Here is a 12,642-nt window from a genome sequence, read left to right as displayed (position 1 = left end):
GGAAGAGGTGAGAGACACCTCGGGCCCCATGTGAGCACTGTGCAGTTCCCTGAATGGAGTCAATGGTACACAGACACACACAAACACACAAGCACACACACATACTCTCCCTCTCTCTCTCTCCCTCACACACACACACACACACACACACACACACACACACACACACACACACAAGTACGGACGGACGGGACCATCTATTAGTGTTACCTAACCAAGTACTTGAACAATGACCAGTAGCTAAACTTCCTCGCTTTGTCTGCCTCCGTATAACTTCACAAGAGCGCTCAGACTGTTCTCACACAGACACACAAATACTTGTTTTGTTTGTCACTTTTGCACACAAACACTTTCACAAGCACATACACACAGACAGGCGGTAGGAAAGACAAGTCGACTATTAGACTATTGCAAACTGTGAGTGTGTATCTACAGGATTTAAAGGATTCTCTATCACGTTTGGGTATTTAATAGGGACGGGAATCGGCAGGGACCTCCCGATACGATACTATCACGATACTTAGGTGGCGATAAGATATGTATTGCGATTCTGTAAGTATTGCGATTCGATATTACGATTTCCTGCGATTTCTTTTGGTTATTCTTTTGTTTTAATATTGGACCATGGAAAAAAGTTGAATCATAGTACAAATACAACAGTCAAATTCACTTAGAGCTTTACAAGTTTCATTTCAAATATTAACATTAACTTAATGACTGCCGGGCAGCCAATAGAGAAAATAAATTAAAATGTGCCCTATTATTGTATAGCCCCTATCAACTGCACACAAACTGACAGATTAAGAAATGTATGCAACTTAAGCTACTTTTAAACAATAAATAAAAGGTAAATTAAATAGAATGAATAAAAGTTTACTTAAAATATAAACTTTTAAATAAACAAAAAGTAGGCTATTGTTGTTTGCATGTAGGCGATGCAAAGCTAGTGCTTGGGTATGTTTAGATTCTTGTGCAAAAACAAGAGCTGGTCAACATGCGTCAACATGGTGATGTTGCTCTCCCCATATACCCCACCCCCCGTATAAACCAATAAATATGTTTAAAAAATATTTACATTTAAATAAAAAAAAAAAAAAGATTTGGGAGCCAGCATGGCGATTTAAAATAGTCATTCACAAGAATCGCGATTTGTAACTGAATCGATTTTTCCCCCCATCCCTAGTATCTACAGGATTTAGAGGATTCTTTTCACTATTTCAATATTAAAAAGTGGAAAGAAGCTGCAGGTAGTGGGTCTTAAAGTAAGACAATCGACAACCGTTGTGCACTGCAGGCTTATCCAACAAGTACGAAGAGGAAACACGTCACGCGTGTGTTGTGCTGGGAACCTGTGTTACCACACAACACAAAAAGAGGGTCGTCATCAGAATCCCTGACAGAGACAGTTTATCGGAGGTGGAGAGGCTGAGCGGGTCAGTGAGAAGGGAAGTGTTGTCTGTAAAACTGAAATGGCCTCTCTCACCCTGGACATCCATCAGTCATCTGAATCCTGGCAGCGAATCAGCCCCCCCCCCTCTGCTCCAGCTGAACCTTAACTCAACAAGCCCAGCTCCTCTGATAAAGCGCTTGGAAGCACACACGTACGCCCACGTACACACACACACACACAATTATGTATTCACACCTTAACACGCTGGTATGTGTTTATGCGAGGGCAGTGCTCTTTATCTGAGCTGTTCCATTAGACTGGAGGTTTTTTTGCTGCCTGGCAGACGGACAGACAGAGACAGAGGAGGGTGATGTACCCGGCTCTGCCCCGGTGACCCTGCCGACCGGCCTCTGTGGATTCTCCCACGGGCCATTACCTCTCCCTCCGCTCCACAACATGGATATCCACCGTGTGATAAAAGCTGGTCGTAAAATTAGACGATAACAAGCGGATTTGGAGCAAACATGTTTTGAGTTTTCAAAGTATGAACCTTTGCAGTCTTTCCCTAGGGCAACACAGACTACTGCTGTGGACATACACTACACAACCAGTCACTATCGTTTCAAGAACAGAAAGAAAGTCTTGACAGGTGCATAGAAACCAACAGCTAACTTTCATTTTAGCAGAATATTTGCAGTACGACGACATAGGCCAGAGTTAGGGTTGCAAAGTGGCGGAAAGTTTCCGGTAAATTTCCGGAAACTTTCCATGGGAAGTTTAGCTCGGGAATTTTGAAAAAAAAAAAAAAATACGCAAAATTAAATGCTGAGCAATAAAAACATAAATCAAAACACTATTTTAAAGTTGTATGGAATGCAGCACACACTGCACGTTGAATTTCAACCCTCCACTGTGCATTCTACCATCACATGCACAGATAGTTCCCAGCATCCTTCACTCTACAGCAGGGCTGATTGAGGCCTGCTGTAGTGTGCAGGACTAGTCAGGTAAGTTTTGATGATATTACTGGGGAAAATATATTAGCATGCTGATTGAGGATTGTTCATCTGTTCATCTAGCCTATTTCCATTAATTTATCCATCAATTGTAAAATATGTTTACAGACGATTCCAATTGTTTGGCTAACTATTTATATATCTGGCATTGCATTAGTGTTTTTTTACAAACTTTTTTCTCATCTCATTCTACAGAACAATCTCATGTGTGGAGGCATTTCACCCCATCCAATGTAGAAGGAAAGGCTGTGTACATTTGCAAATACTGTGCAAAGACCTATGTTAAGAATGACACAACGATGCAGAAGCATATAGTCAAGTGCCCAAAGTTTCCTCAGGGCTCAAATCAGCCTATGACACAACAAAATGTTTATATTTATGTCTGTATATGATAAGGTAAATACAGTTAGTATAAATGACCCACAACATTTCCAGTTTATTCCAGTTAATTCCCGTAAATTCACACACACACACACACACACACACACACACACACACACACACACACACACACACACACACACACACACACACACACACACACACACACACACACACACACACACACACACCTCCTACCAGGTATCTGAATGTAGGACCATCCGTGGCGAGGGTAAACTGCCATCGCCCCCCCAGGGCATTGTGGGTGGAAGGTGTTGGCCCTCGCACGCCAGTCCGACGCGAGTTCAGGGGAGCCGTAGAGGAAGCAGTGTTTGAAGACCGTGCCCCCCCCACCGCGTGTCACCAGCCACTCGTACCCGGCACTGCGGTCTGCACAATAACGCTCCATGGGAACTGCCGTCACCTAGGAAACCAGAAAAGGAGATTTTCTACATTTGAAATAGATAAAAATAGATAATATTCTGCAGAGACAAGATAAGGAGGATGACATTTAGGACAACGCGTTACAAATATGTTGACATGGGAAGGTTTTGGCAGGAAGGTAATAATATTTTGACGCCTTATTTTTCATTTCTAATCTTTCCTATTATTTCGCATGTGACATTTTAATTATAGATGAAAACAAAAAGCCAAAGACACTGGAAATCTTCCCATCTAAGGATTTGTATTGCAGACGGAGTGAAAGCTCCACATGAGGGCTGGTTTCGATGAATCAGCAGGTTTTGTGTATAAGTGTGTGTGTGTGTGTGTCTGTGTGTGTATAGCAGGAGGGCAACAAGACGCTGAACGACCTTAGCAAAAGGTCACCTGTTTGTCTAAATGCAGCTGGAGGTCCCTATGGTCACCATCACACCCTGACCACACACAGTCAACACACACACACACACACACACACACACAGACACACACACACAATAAGAGCTGCTCATTGTTGAAAGTCTACAAAGGCAATGTGCACAGCGCTCCCCCTTTCCTTTTCCACGACCACCCAAATTCTCGTCCATCTCACACAGAACATCGCACACGTTTACTCAAACTGTCCACACAAACAGAGGACATGCATGAGGGCCTTTCTGAAGCTCCTTGTCACTCAGACACACACAAACACACACACACACACGTGCGTACCCTGGGCGTAGCGGCGAGCAGGAACTTTGGTGGTGGTATGGGCCGGTGGGGCAGTATCTTGGAAGTGGTAAAATTTCTGTTGAGGATTTTCACATCACCGTGTCCCACCATGCCGGGCGTGACTGCTGTGAACACCAGATCCTGAAACAATAAAACACAAAAAACGAATTAAGATCCTGTTACATACTCCAAAATCATTCAAAACTTCCCAATTGATTGATTATATTGGTGACAAGGGATGTCTGTGTTGATTTGTGTTAAATAAAAGAAAACATCATACTCAGACAAACAGTAAAATCAACAGAGGTTAGTGAGTGCAGCTCAGCATATTCAATTTCCACTGGCTACAAGCCTTAAATGTAACATAAAATTCCAGCTCAATGCTTAAAACCTTATGTAAAATGTACGATTAAGCAGCTTATATGATTTAAGTTGCACGGGTCACAGTAGCACAGGATCAACATCTTCTATGGTGTAATCTCACATTTGGGCAGGACATGGTGCAATTTAAACACATACATTTTCAGCAAAGGTTCATCCTGAACGAATAATGATGAATTTGTTATGTACTAAGCAGGGGTAGGTGCCAAAAAATGACATCCAAAGTTTATGCTCATGTTACAACAGTGGTGGATACACAGTGCCATCTAATGGTAAAAGTTTGAAACAACATCCTCCATCTCTCACCTCCAACGTTTGTTAGCAAGAAATTCTTTCTGTATTTCAGAAAGTTTGAACAACCGGAAAAAACCCCAGCAATGTTTCAATATATTTATAGGTTTCTGAAGCCGTTGATTCTTACTGGGAGATGATACTTAGATGCTAAAAAGTTGGAACCTTGAAAGTTTCAACGTCTTTCGGGAAAAACGGGGAGATGTTACAGAGCTTTCGAAATTATCTTCTTCTCTTAGTATCTTAAAAGGAGCAGCAGGAAAGCTGAAAGCATTACTGAGCACACCGGGAAGAAGCAGCCAGAGAGAGATGCAGAGAAGAAAGAGGAGAGAGGCACAGCATGCCAGCTCCACAGCATCGAAAGAAAAGTCAGGCGCTGAAGTAGAGCGGCAGAAACTGTGGGAGCGAGTGATTTCTAGAAACTCATCCGGGAGTCTGGGGTCAGCGTGGTTCAATACCACCTCTCCAGGTGTCTGCAAGTTTCTCTGTCTCTTTCTCTGTCTTGAACTTTCTTCTTATATTCGTCTGCTCCTGCGTTCTTGCAGCCGCTCCGGGGGAGGGCAGCTGCCTGACTCAGTGGGTTGAGGCCAGCAGAGGAAGAGGAGGATGAAATTACCCTGACGGCTTTTTCTCCCGGGTACTTTCCACCCAACAAGTTGAGTTAGAATCGGCGGAGGATGATAATGTTTAACATGTCTGGTTTGCAAAGTGAAAGGTTCGATGAGATGTTGTTTCACTCATCTGCTTCCTACCAGGCAGATTGGCCCAAACACTTTTGAAGCCGTGACCCAGTAGAACATCTGCAGGGTGCAGCTGTTTCTCTCTCTTTTTTTTGGTAGTCTGTATATTTGTGTCCCTTTCCCACTAACAACTCCATTTCCACATTGCCAGGAAGTATATCTGCTGTCTCAACATAATCCTGTTGTTCTCGGCTGCACAATCCAAAACATACGAGTGCAATTGAAATCAACCGTGGCGTTCTCCATTTGATCCTGTGTGATACGACGCTGACTGACACTGCTAAACTACAAGAAGGCTATTGCCAGATTATCAGGGGCTCCCAAAACAATGGTGCTGCATAGGAGCCATTATTTATCTAATCTCTGCTACAGTGTCAGTGTCCTCAGAACCCACTTCCCCTTTCTGCGGCATTGTCTCCGAGGCCCTGAGGGAAGAGCGGTAAGCCAAACTGTTTAAATATTACACCATAACACGAAGGAATGGAGGTGAGTTCCACCACGAGAAGCTTCCCCTGAGAACAAGGATTTTAAAAGGAACTCAGCTCCCCTACATGCTTTTCACCGGAGGAACAAGAGTCTAAATAAAGTTCTAGGTAAAATATTTCACCCTCAAGAAAGTCCTGCTAGGCAACTAGTACTTTCTGAACATCGCCGATCACTAGCATTGTTATACACCTGGTATTTCTGTACAAACTAATGTTGTGTGTCCTATAATTGTTGGCCAACTATAATCAGGTTGACGCAAAGCCAAAAAACGCTGCTCTTCCCAAGGCTTCATCCCTGTTGTGGAAACACAAATCACAATGAGCTGGAGGAAATTTTCCCCCCTGGAAATGGTCCTGGATATTAGTTCTTGAGAAATTAAAGTTCCTGGAACCGTGAGTGGAAAAGCACCTCCGGGGGATTGTTGTGATTTAAATTGCTGATTATTACGCTTTGATATGTGTGAGAGATAAAAACGAAAGTGGACCAAAATAGCCTCCAAAACAAAAGGGATTCCATATTGATGGGAAAGAGTTAGAGCGGCTTGACATATTTTGTTAAACTTGTCACAAGTGGTTTTTAAAGAATTGCTGTTGATGTATTTTGAATTTATCTTTTGGCCTTTGAAAGAGACAGTGAGGGAGGGACATGAAACAGGGGGAGAGAATAGGGGAATGACATGCAGCACATGTTCTGGCTGGGTGGGCAACCTGCGGCTCAATACGTCTGGTATTCACTCTAACCATTCGTCTGTCAGGTCGTCCAAAACACATTTTATTTTCCATCTATTCAAAATGTGTGTCCTGATTCCTGGAGCTTTCCCCTTCGTGTCTGACAGCAGACGCACAGACAGCCTCTGGCGTGCACACACCAGGCAGGACAGTGTTACTGGGTCACGAGGCTACACAGGGATTAGGTTCCACACTGGATCCCAGCGGAGGGAGAGGAAGCGTGGGGCAAAGAGCACGCTGTGTGGCCCAACACGGCCTCAAACCCTGGGGAAAATGTCAGCATCGCCAGCGCCACATGCTGCTGTCGCTCGCCGATATGTACCGCAGATGGCTACTGGAGTCTTGTGTGTTGTTTGAGTGCATCTTGTGCGTTTCGTACCTGGAGGACGGGACTGTTGTGCATGTTGGGGAAGGCGGTGGGTCTGTTCAGCCACAGAATCAGGTCCTTGTGAGACAGACACATATTCCTGGACTGTCCGCTGCCTCCGTCCCCCTCGCCAACGCTGACTTCCTCCTGCTTCTCATCTTCAAGGCCGAACAGGCGTTGATGATGGAGCCGGTACGCAGCTTTCAGGGACAGAAAAAGGGCTAACCATCTGTGGGGGGCGGAGCAGGAGCAGGAGGAGGAGAAAGACAATCACAAAGAGAACTAGATAGAAAATATTTGATCGCTAGCATGTTAAGCTACACATTATTAAATCTAATGTTATATATATAAAACTCAGTATAATGTAATAATTATGAGAATCTCTATTTCAATCTCTCCTTCTGTACAAGGAGAACAGAGGCTACCCCCTCCAGGCCTGGTGGGCAATAATCTGTGTAGAAGGTTTGAAGATGGAAACTTAAAGCCCACCTCGCTAAGGTGCCTTGCAGCATAAGGTTGCACATCTCAGCAGGTGACACGTCGATGAAGCGCAGGAAGGAAAAACAGCTTCCTTTGTCATCACCTGGGAGAACGTACAACAGAATGAAGAATATGTTAAGATGAAATGTGGAACGACTGGAGGAAGGAAGATGGTCGGGTTAAATCCGTACTACTGGGTTTTCAAACTAAAACACATCAGTTTTAATCCCCATCCATTCTACCACATCTGAAAAAGCATTTTCAAACAAAAACATAGTAGTATTGATGCAGCCTGAGCTTTGAATGTCAAATGAAAGAGATCATCCTCCTTCTATCAAGGGCCTTGTGTGAGTCTGGGATCACAGCTGGATTTACGCTCACCTTTTCTGTGAAAGAGAGACCGCTGGATGTGGTTTGGAGAGAAGGGAGACAACAGCACTTGCAGTAATCTGAGGAGGATGGAGAGAAAAAGTCAAGGTCACACCACTGAATATGAGGGGAAAAAATAAGAGACTACATATGGGCGATAATATGATCCCCGTCCAAAACAAAACATATCTGAGTGAAAGCTCAAATTGGGATAATTGGGCCTTTTGCGAGGTCCCAAATCAGCAAGAAAACCTTTGTCAGAAAACAAATACAGTTGACGGCATATTTATAGAAATAGAGGAGAAGAAGAGGAAATTTAGCTTCACCTGTTTACATTGGATATTTATCAAGACCAATAGTGTTTGTGTATGTGTGGGTCAGTGCTACAGAAAATGGCTGTACGACTTACTTGTTCTTGGCCTGGTTGTGTGCGTGGAGGCCGCGGCGGTAGAGGAACTTTGACATGATGTAGGGTTTGATGGACATGTGGAAAGGCGAGCGGGTCTCTTGGCGCTCAAACAGGTCCGGGTGATTACACACCTACAGAGAAACACACAAGAGAGAAGTAAGTAACACGTGCAAAGGAGGAAGTACGTCACGCTTTATTCTGGGACTGCCAATTCATTGTTGAAGAGTAGAGTTATGTTTCCACATTAAAAATTCCCTTGGAAATTCACTATAGCTACAGATGAATCTAATAAAAGTTATTCATCATTGGGACAAAATAATCTCAACTTTATAGCTGTTATCATTTTATTGATCTTGTTTTTTGGAACTGGACACCGAAAGGACAACCCTACCTTCCTGAACTGCATGACCAGGTTCATGAGGGACGAGGTGGTGTTGTGAGACTGCTGGGCCGTGCCCATGGAGGACTGCAGCAGGTCCTCGATGGAGATCTTGTTCCTCAGAGCCTGGTAGAGGAGCCTCTGGCGGGAAGTCACCTGGCAGTAGGTCAGGATCTCAATCTGCGTGAGAGGACGGTTGAGAATGAGCCAACTGTGCTGCTATTGTCTTTGCTGTGTGGTGAACCAACGTATACTGAAGTTAATGTTCGCGTGTTTGGAGTTCAGATCTCCAGTCACTATCCATTTTCATACATTGATTGGTACGTTAAAAAATTATCTGTATGTATACGAGTCATTCAAGATATTCCTGTTCCTGTTGAGGAAAAAGACTGATGCTTCGAATAAAAAGTAAAAAACAAGTTTGGAGCGAGAGCAAAATATTCTGTTTTTGATTCACTACCACAATCATGTTGCGCCTCCTTGAAAAACACATAACAGCATTTTCATATGAATTCATTTATGGCAGCTGCCTTCATGGTCACATTGACCCACATTCTTGAGACGCACATTAAAATCTCTGGTTTATTGTACTGTCATGTTTTATTAAAGGCAGTGAAACTGAGCAAATACATGTCCTGTGAATCGTCAGTAAAGTTGAACGGTTCCTATTGGTTTCAACGGGCCAGACAAAACAAGAGAAACCAGCTAAAGCGCAAAAGGAAAGCTGAGGTGGCTGGCAAGGCTGCATGTGGGCGCGGAGCAGAGTGAAAGAGACAGATGTGGGGGTGTGGTGAACTCTGCCATTCCTCTGACTCTGCGTATCGAGACTCCCACAGCGCATGGGTGGGTGAGTGTGTGTGTGTGTGTGTGTGTGTGTGTGTGTGTGTGTGTGTGTGTGTGTGTGTGTGTGTGTGTGCCGCGTCTGACAGCAAGAGACCCCGAGTCCAGCATCTGTCATGAGGATCTGCCAGCGCGAGCATCACTCAGGGGCGTATTACAACACGTCCTGTGTCAGGGAGGTGTAGAGGGAGACAGATGGAGGAAGGGCGCAGGGGAGAAACAGGGCTACTTTGGTGCTGATAAAGTGCCACAGGGCATTTTTCAGACAATTTTCTTCGTACCCTCTTTTTTGAACATCCACATGTTTGTTTTGGTCATGGAAAATCAATTTTCTTCCTAATCTTATAAATCTTTCCCTCAAATAATTGAAAAGAAAAACCTGTTTTAGTCTTGAAAATTACCTTTAAAAACTTGGAATTATTGCTTTTGTCACCGTTTCAAATTTTGTAGCAGTGAAATGTGCAATTCTGGATCAGACGCTTGTTTTTCTGCGATTAGACAAACAATCATGTGCTCTGCTACCTTGTCCGAGAGCTCGTTTTCCACGTCCTTCTTGATCCTGCGCAGCATGAAAGGCTTGAGGATCATGTGCAGTCTGGAAAGTTGGTCTGAAAAACACACATCAAACAACTCTGTTTAGCTACAAAACACATTACACGCCCCAGTGAGCAGGAATAGAAGGAATCGGCGCTGGCACACCAATTGTCCAATTTCCGCTCAAATGAGGTGGAAAACATTGGGTGTCGTCAGCAGGAGAAGAAAGCAGCCAATGGTAACATTGCTTTTCTCAGGGCCGAGAGTTGGACTCACTCTCGTCGATGGCCGACTTGTTCTCAGCGTGGCTCTCGATGTCCTTGGAGAACCACTCGTTAAACTCATCGTGGGAATCGAACAGCGTGGGCATGATGAAGTGAAGCAGCGCCCACAGCTGAGAGACAGTAAAAACACAGCCCGGTCAAAAACAACAGCAGTTGTGTCTTGTGCAAATCAGCTCACGTCTACGCACACAAACACACCGCCCACCTCGGCCATGGTGTTCTGGATGGGCGTCCCGGTGAGCAGGAGTCGGTTTCGACACTGGAACTGCAGGAGGATTTTCCACCGAACGCTACAGACGGACAGAAACAGTGACTGGTGATGTGGAGCAACAACTACATGGGTTTATCATCATTGTACTCAACAGTGCTATAATCCCACACATTACTCAGACTGTAGAAGATGGGTTGCATGTGTGGGAGTACGTTTCTCAAAGCACTTTCTGTCTAGATTAGTAGATTCTGGCCGGCTTCCAGTCAAGTACAAACTTTTGTCGACATTTTTGAGACATTCCAAAATGTTTCGAAAGAGGTTTTCTGAGTGTTCTGACCAATTTATCGTAAATAGTACTCCTTTAAATTACTGATAACAATTCCTAAACAATACATTTCAACAATTTTGAGGAATAACTACTGGGCTCTCTGCATTTTCAACACTGTCTACACTTGAAATTCATCTTTACATCAGTACTTTGTTATGCTAATGTTTTACCTGGTGCTGCTTTTCAGTGCCTGGGCCTCATCCAGGACCATGTACTGCCATTTGACCCTCTGGAAGTATTTGACGTCCTGGACCACCAGCTGGTAGCTCGTGATAACCACGTGGAATGGTGCATTTTGTGTGTAAAGGGTTTTCTGCACAAATACAAATGGAAGGAGAGACAGAGGTATGAGAAGAAGAATATGAAAGAGCAAAGCTTCCATAGTCCAAACAATCAAATGTATTTTCTTTAACTTCGTCCTCACCTGGCTCCAAAATTTCCGAATCACCTTGCGATCGTGAGGGTTTCCCCAGTATGGCAGCACCTGGCGGAGATATCCGTAACGTTAAAAACAAGGGGGTTCTCTCTGTCAAAAATTCGGCTTTGCCAAAATCATCACTCTAGTAAATCTTTTTCACCTAAACTATATTCAAGCTAACATCTTCCAAAACCCCTTTAGAGTTACACTGAGCAGAGTAATACAAACAGAGCTCGGGTGATGTTCCCAGAGGAAACATTTAGAAACGGCTTTCACATATGAATCACTGCTTCACTTGTTGAGTTGTTGATGCAGAATGTGATGTGAAAAGATTTACACATCATTGCATCACTCAACACGAGCTGGCATTCCATTGTTTTCAATCAGTCCTGCTTGGAGAGTTCAGGAAGCTTATCTGCAGATTGTGTAATCGGGTCTTTTCACACTTCATTAGCGAAAAAGACGGGAATTGATTTACTTTCATGCTAGTGCACAAAGTGGGCCAAGTTGAGTGCTGTGCACAAAAAGGGGTCATTTGTGTTTGTGTGTGTGTGTGTGTGTGTACAGCTGACATATTGATGTGTCTGATAAATGGTATTTAGTCTGGAAGAATGCTCAGAATGCAAAAGAAGGCAACAGCCACTCAAAGTATTAAATCCTAAATTAGGCGACAACAATGCTTCAAATGGGCTGATACAATACTGCCCCCTAATGGTTAGTTATATACATGTTTGCAACTGACTGAAGTGTGTTGCTTTTAGACGTCTGACTGCATTTCTCAATGGAAGACAAAAACACTGCGTTCATTGGAGGACTGCAAAAGAGCAGTTGGAATTATTACGCCAGGATTCCTTCCGACATGTTTTTGCAGGTGTTTCCGTTGGCGTGCTGACTCAGCAGCGCCGCAGGTCCTCACCTTGAATTGGGGCACGAAGCGGCTGAACTCCTGATGCCAGTTGTTGAGCGTGGACGCGGGAGAGATGATAAGAAATGGACCCCAGATGTTGTCTTTCTACACAGGAACAGAGGAGAGAATAAACCGTCAGCCGCCACAACAGCTGGTCTTTGTGTGCGCCTGTGTGAGCAGCACCCAATAACAGGAAACCCCGGAAGAGCGCAGCATGCATCTTCCTGCCAGTTAGAGCTCGACACTGAAAAAGCTCACAGTTCCACTGAATTCCACGTTCTCTCCCTGTGGAGTTTGGGGACCACAGGATCTAAAGAGCTGGCACATCAGCTGTTCACAACAATGGACGAAGTCATCGGACTTATTTAACTCAGTAAAATATTCCAGCACCTGCAAAAAAGCTCAGCCAGAAAACTAGGGTCTCTCTAAAGGATGCAGGTGCACAGTAGAAGAAACTGGTTGCCAAATGTTGTATTAGTCAGCATCAAGAGAGCAGACAATTTAATATTCCACAGAGTTCTTTGGAAAAAACGTGGTGTATGAACCCATTTGAC

At 44.1% G+C, this 12,642-nt stretch overlaps 1 protein-coding gene across 2 annotated transcripts in view; it reads right to left on the bottom strand.

Annotated features, from left to right (window-relative positions):
- Positions 1-12,642, bottom strand: part of ino80 (INO80 complex ATPase subunit) — a 41,852-nt gene that overhangs the window by 23,579 nt on the left and 5,631 nt on the right. For both annotated transcript variants that reach the window (XM_061091394.1, XM_061091395.1), the window contains exons 15-27: positions 12,098-12,193; positions 11,188-11,247; positions 10,934-11,076; positions 10,430-10,514; positions 10,217-10,334; positions 9,929-10,014; positions 8,579-8,746; positions 8,188-8,318; positions 7,791-7,858; positions 7,419-7,512; positions 6,942-7,158; positions 3,937-4,077; positions 2,986-3,211 (exon numbers count right to left, since the gene is read on the bottom strand). In XM_061091394.1, coding sequence (XP_060947377.1) covers positions 2,986-3,211; positions 3,937-4,077; positions 6,942-7,158; positions 7,419-7,512; positions 7,791-7,858; positions 8,188-8,318; positions 8,579-8,746; positions 9,929-10,014; positions 10,217-10,334; positions 10,430-10,514; positions 10,934-11,076; positions 11,188-11,247; positions 12,098-12,193 — 1,633 coding nt within the window. The remainder of the gene's footprint in view (positions 1-2,985; positions 3,212-3,936; positions 4,078-6,941; positions 7,159-7,418; positions 7,513-7,790; positions 7,859-8,187; positions 8,319-8,578; positions 8,747-9,928; positions 10,015-10,216; positions 10,335-10,429; positions 10,515-10,933; positions 11,077-11,187; positions 11,248-12,097; positions 12,194-12,642) is intronic.

This window comes from Limanda limanda, chromosome 18 (assembly GCF_963576545.1).
Source record: "Limanda limanda chromosome 18, fLimLim1.1, whole genome shotgun sequence".
NCBI lineage: Eukaryota > Metazoa > Chordata > Actinopteri > Pleuronectiformes > Pleuronectidae > Limanda > Limanda limanda.
The sequence above is the reverse complement of the archived record's forward strand: the minus strand, read 5'-3'. Positions and strand labels throughout refer to the sequence as shown.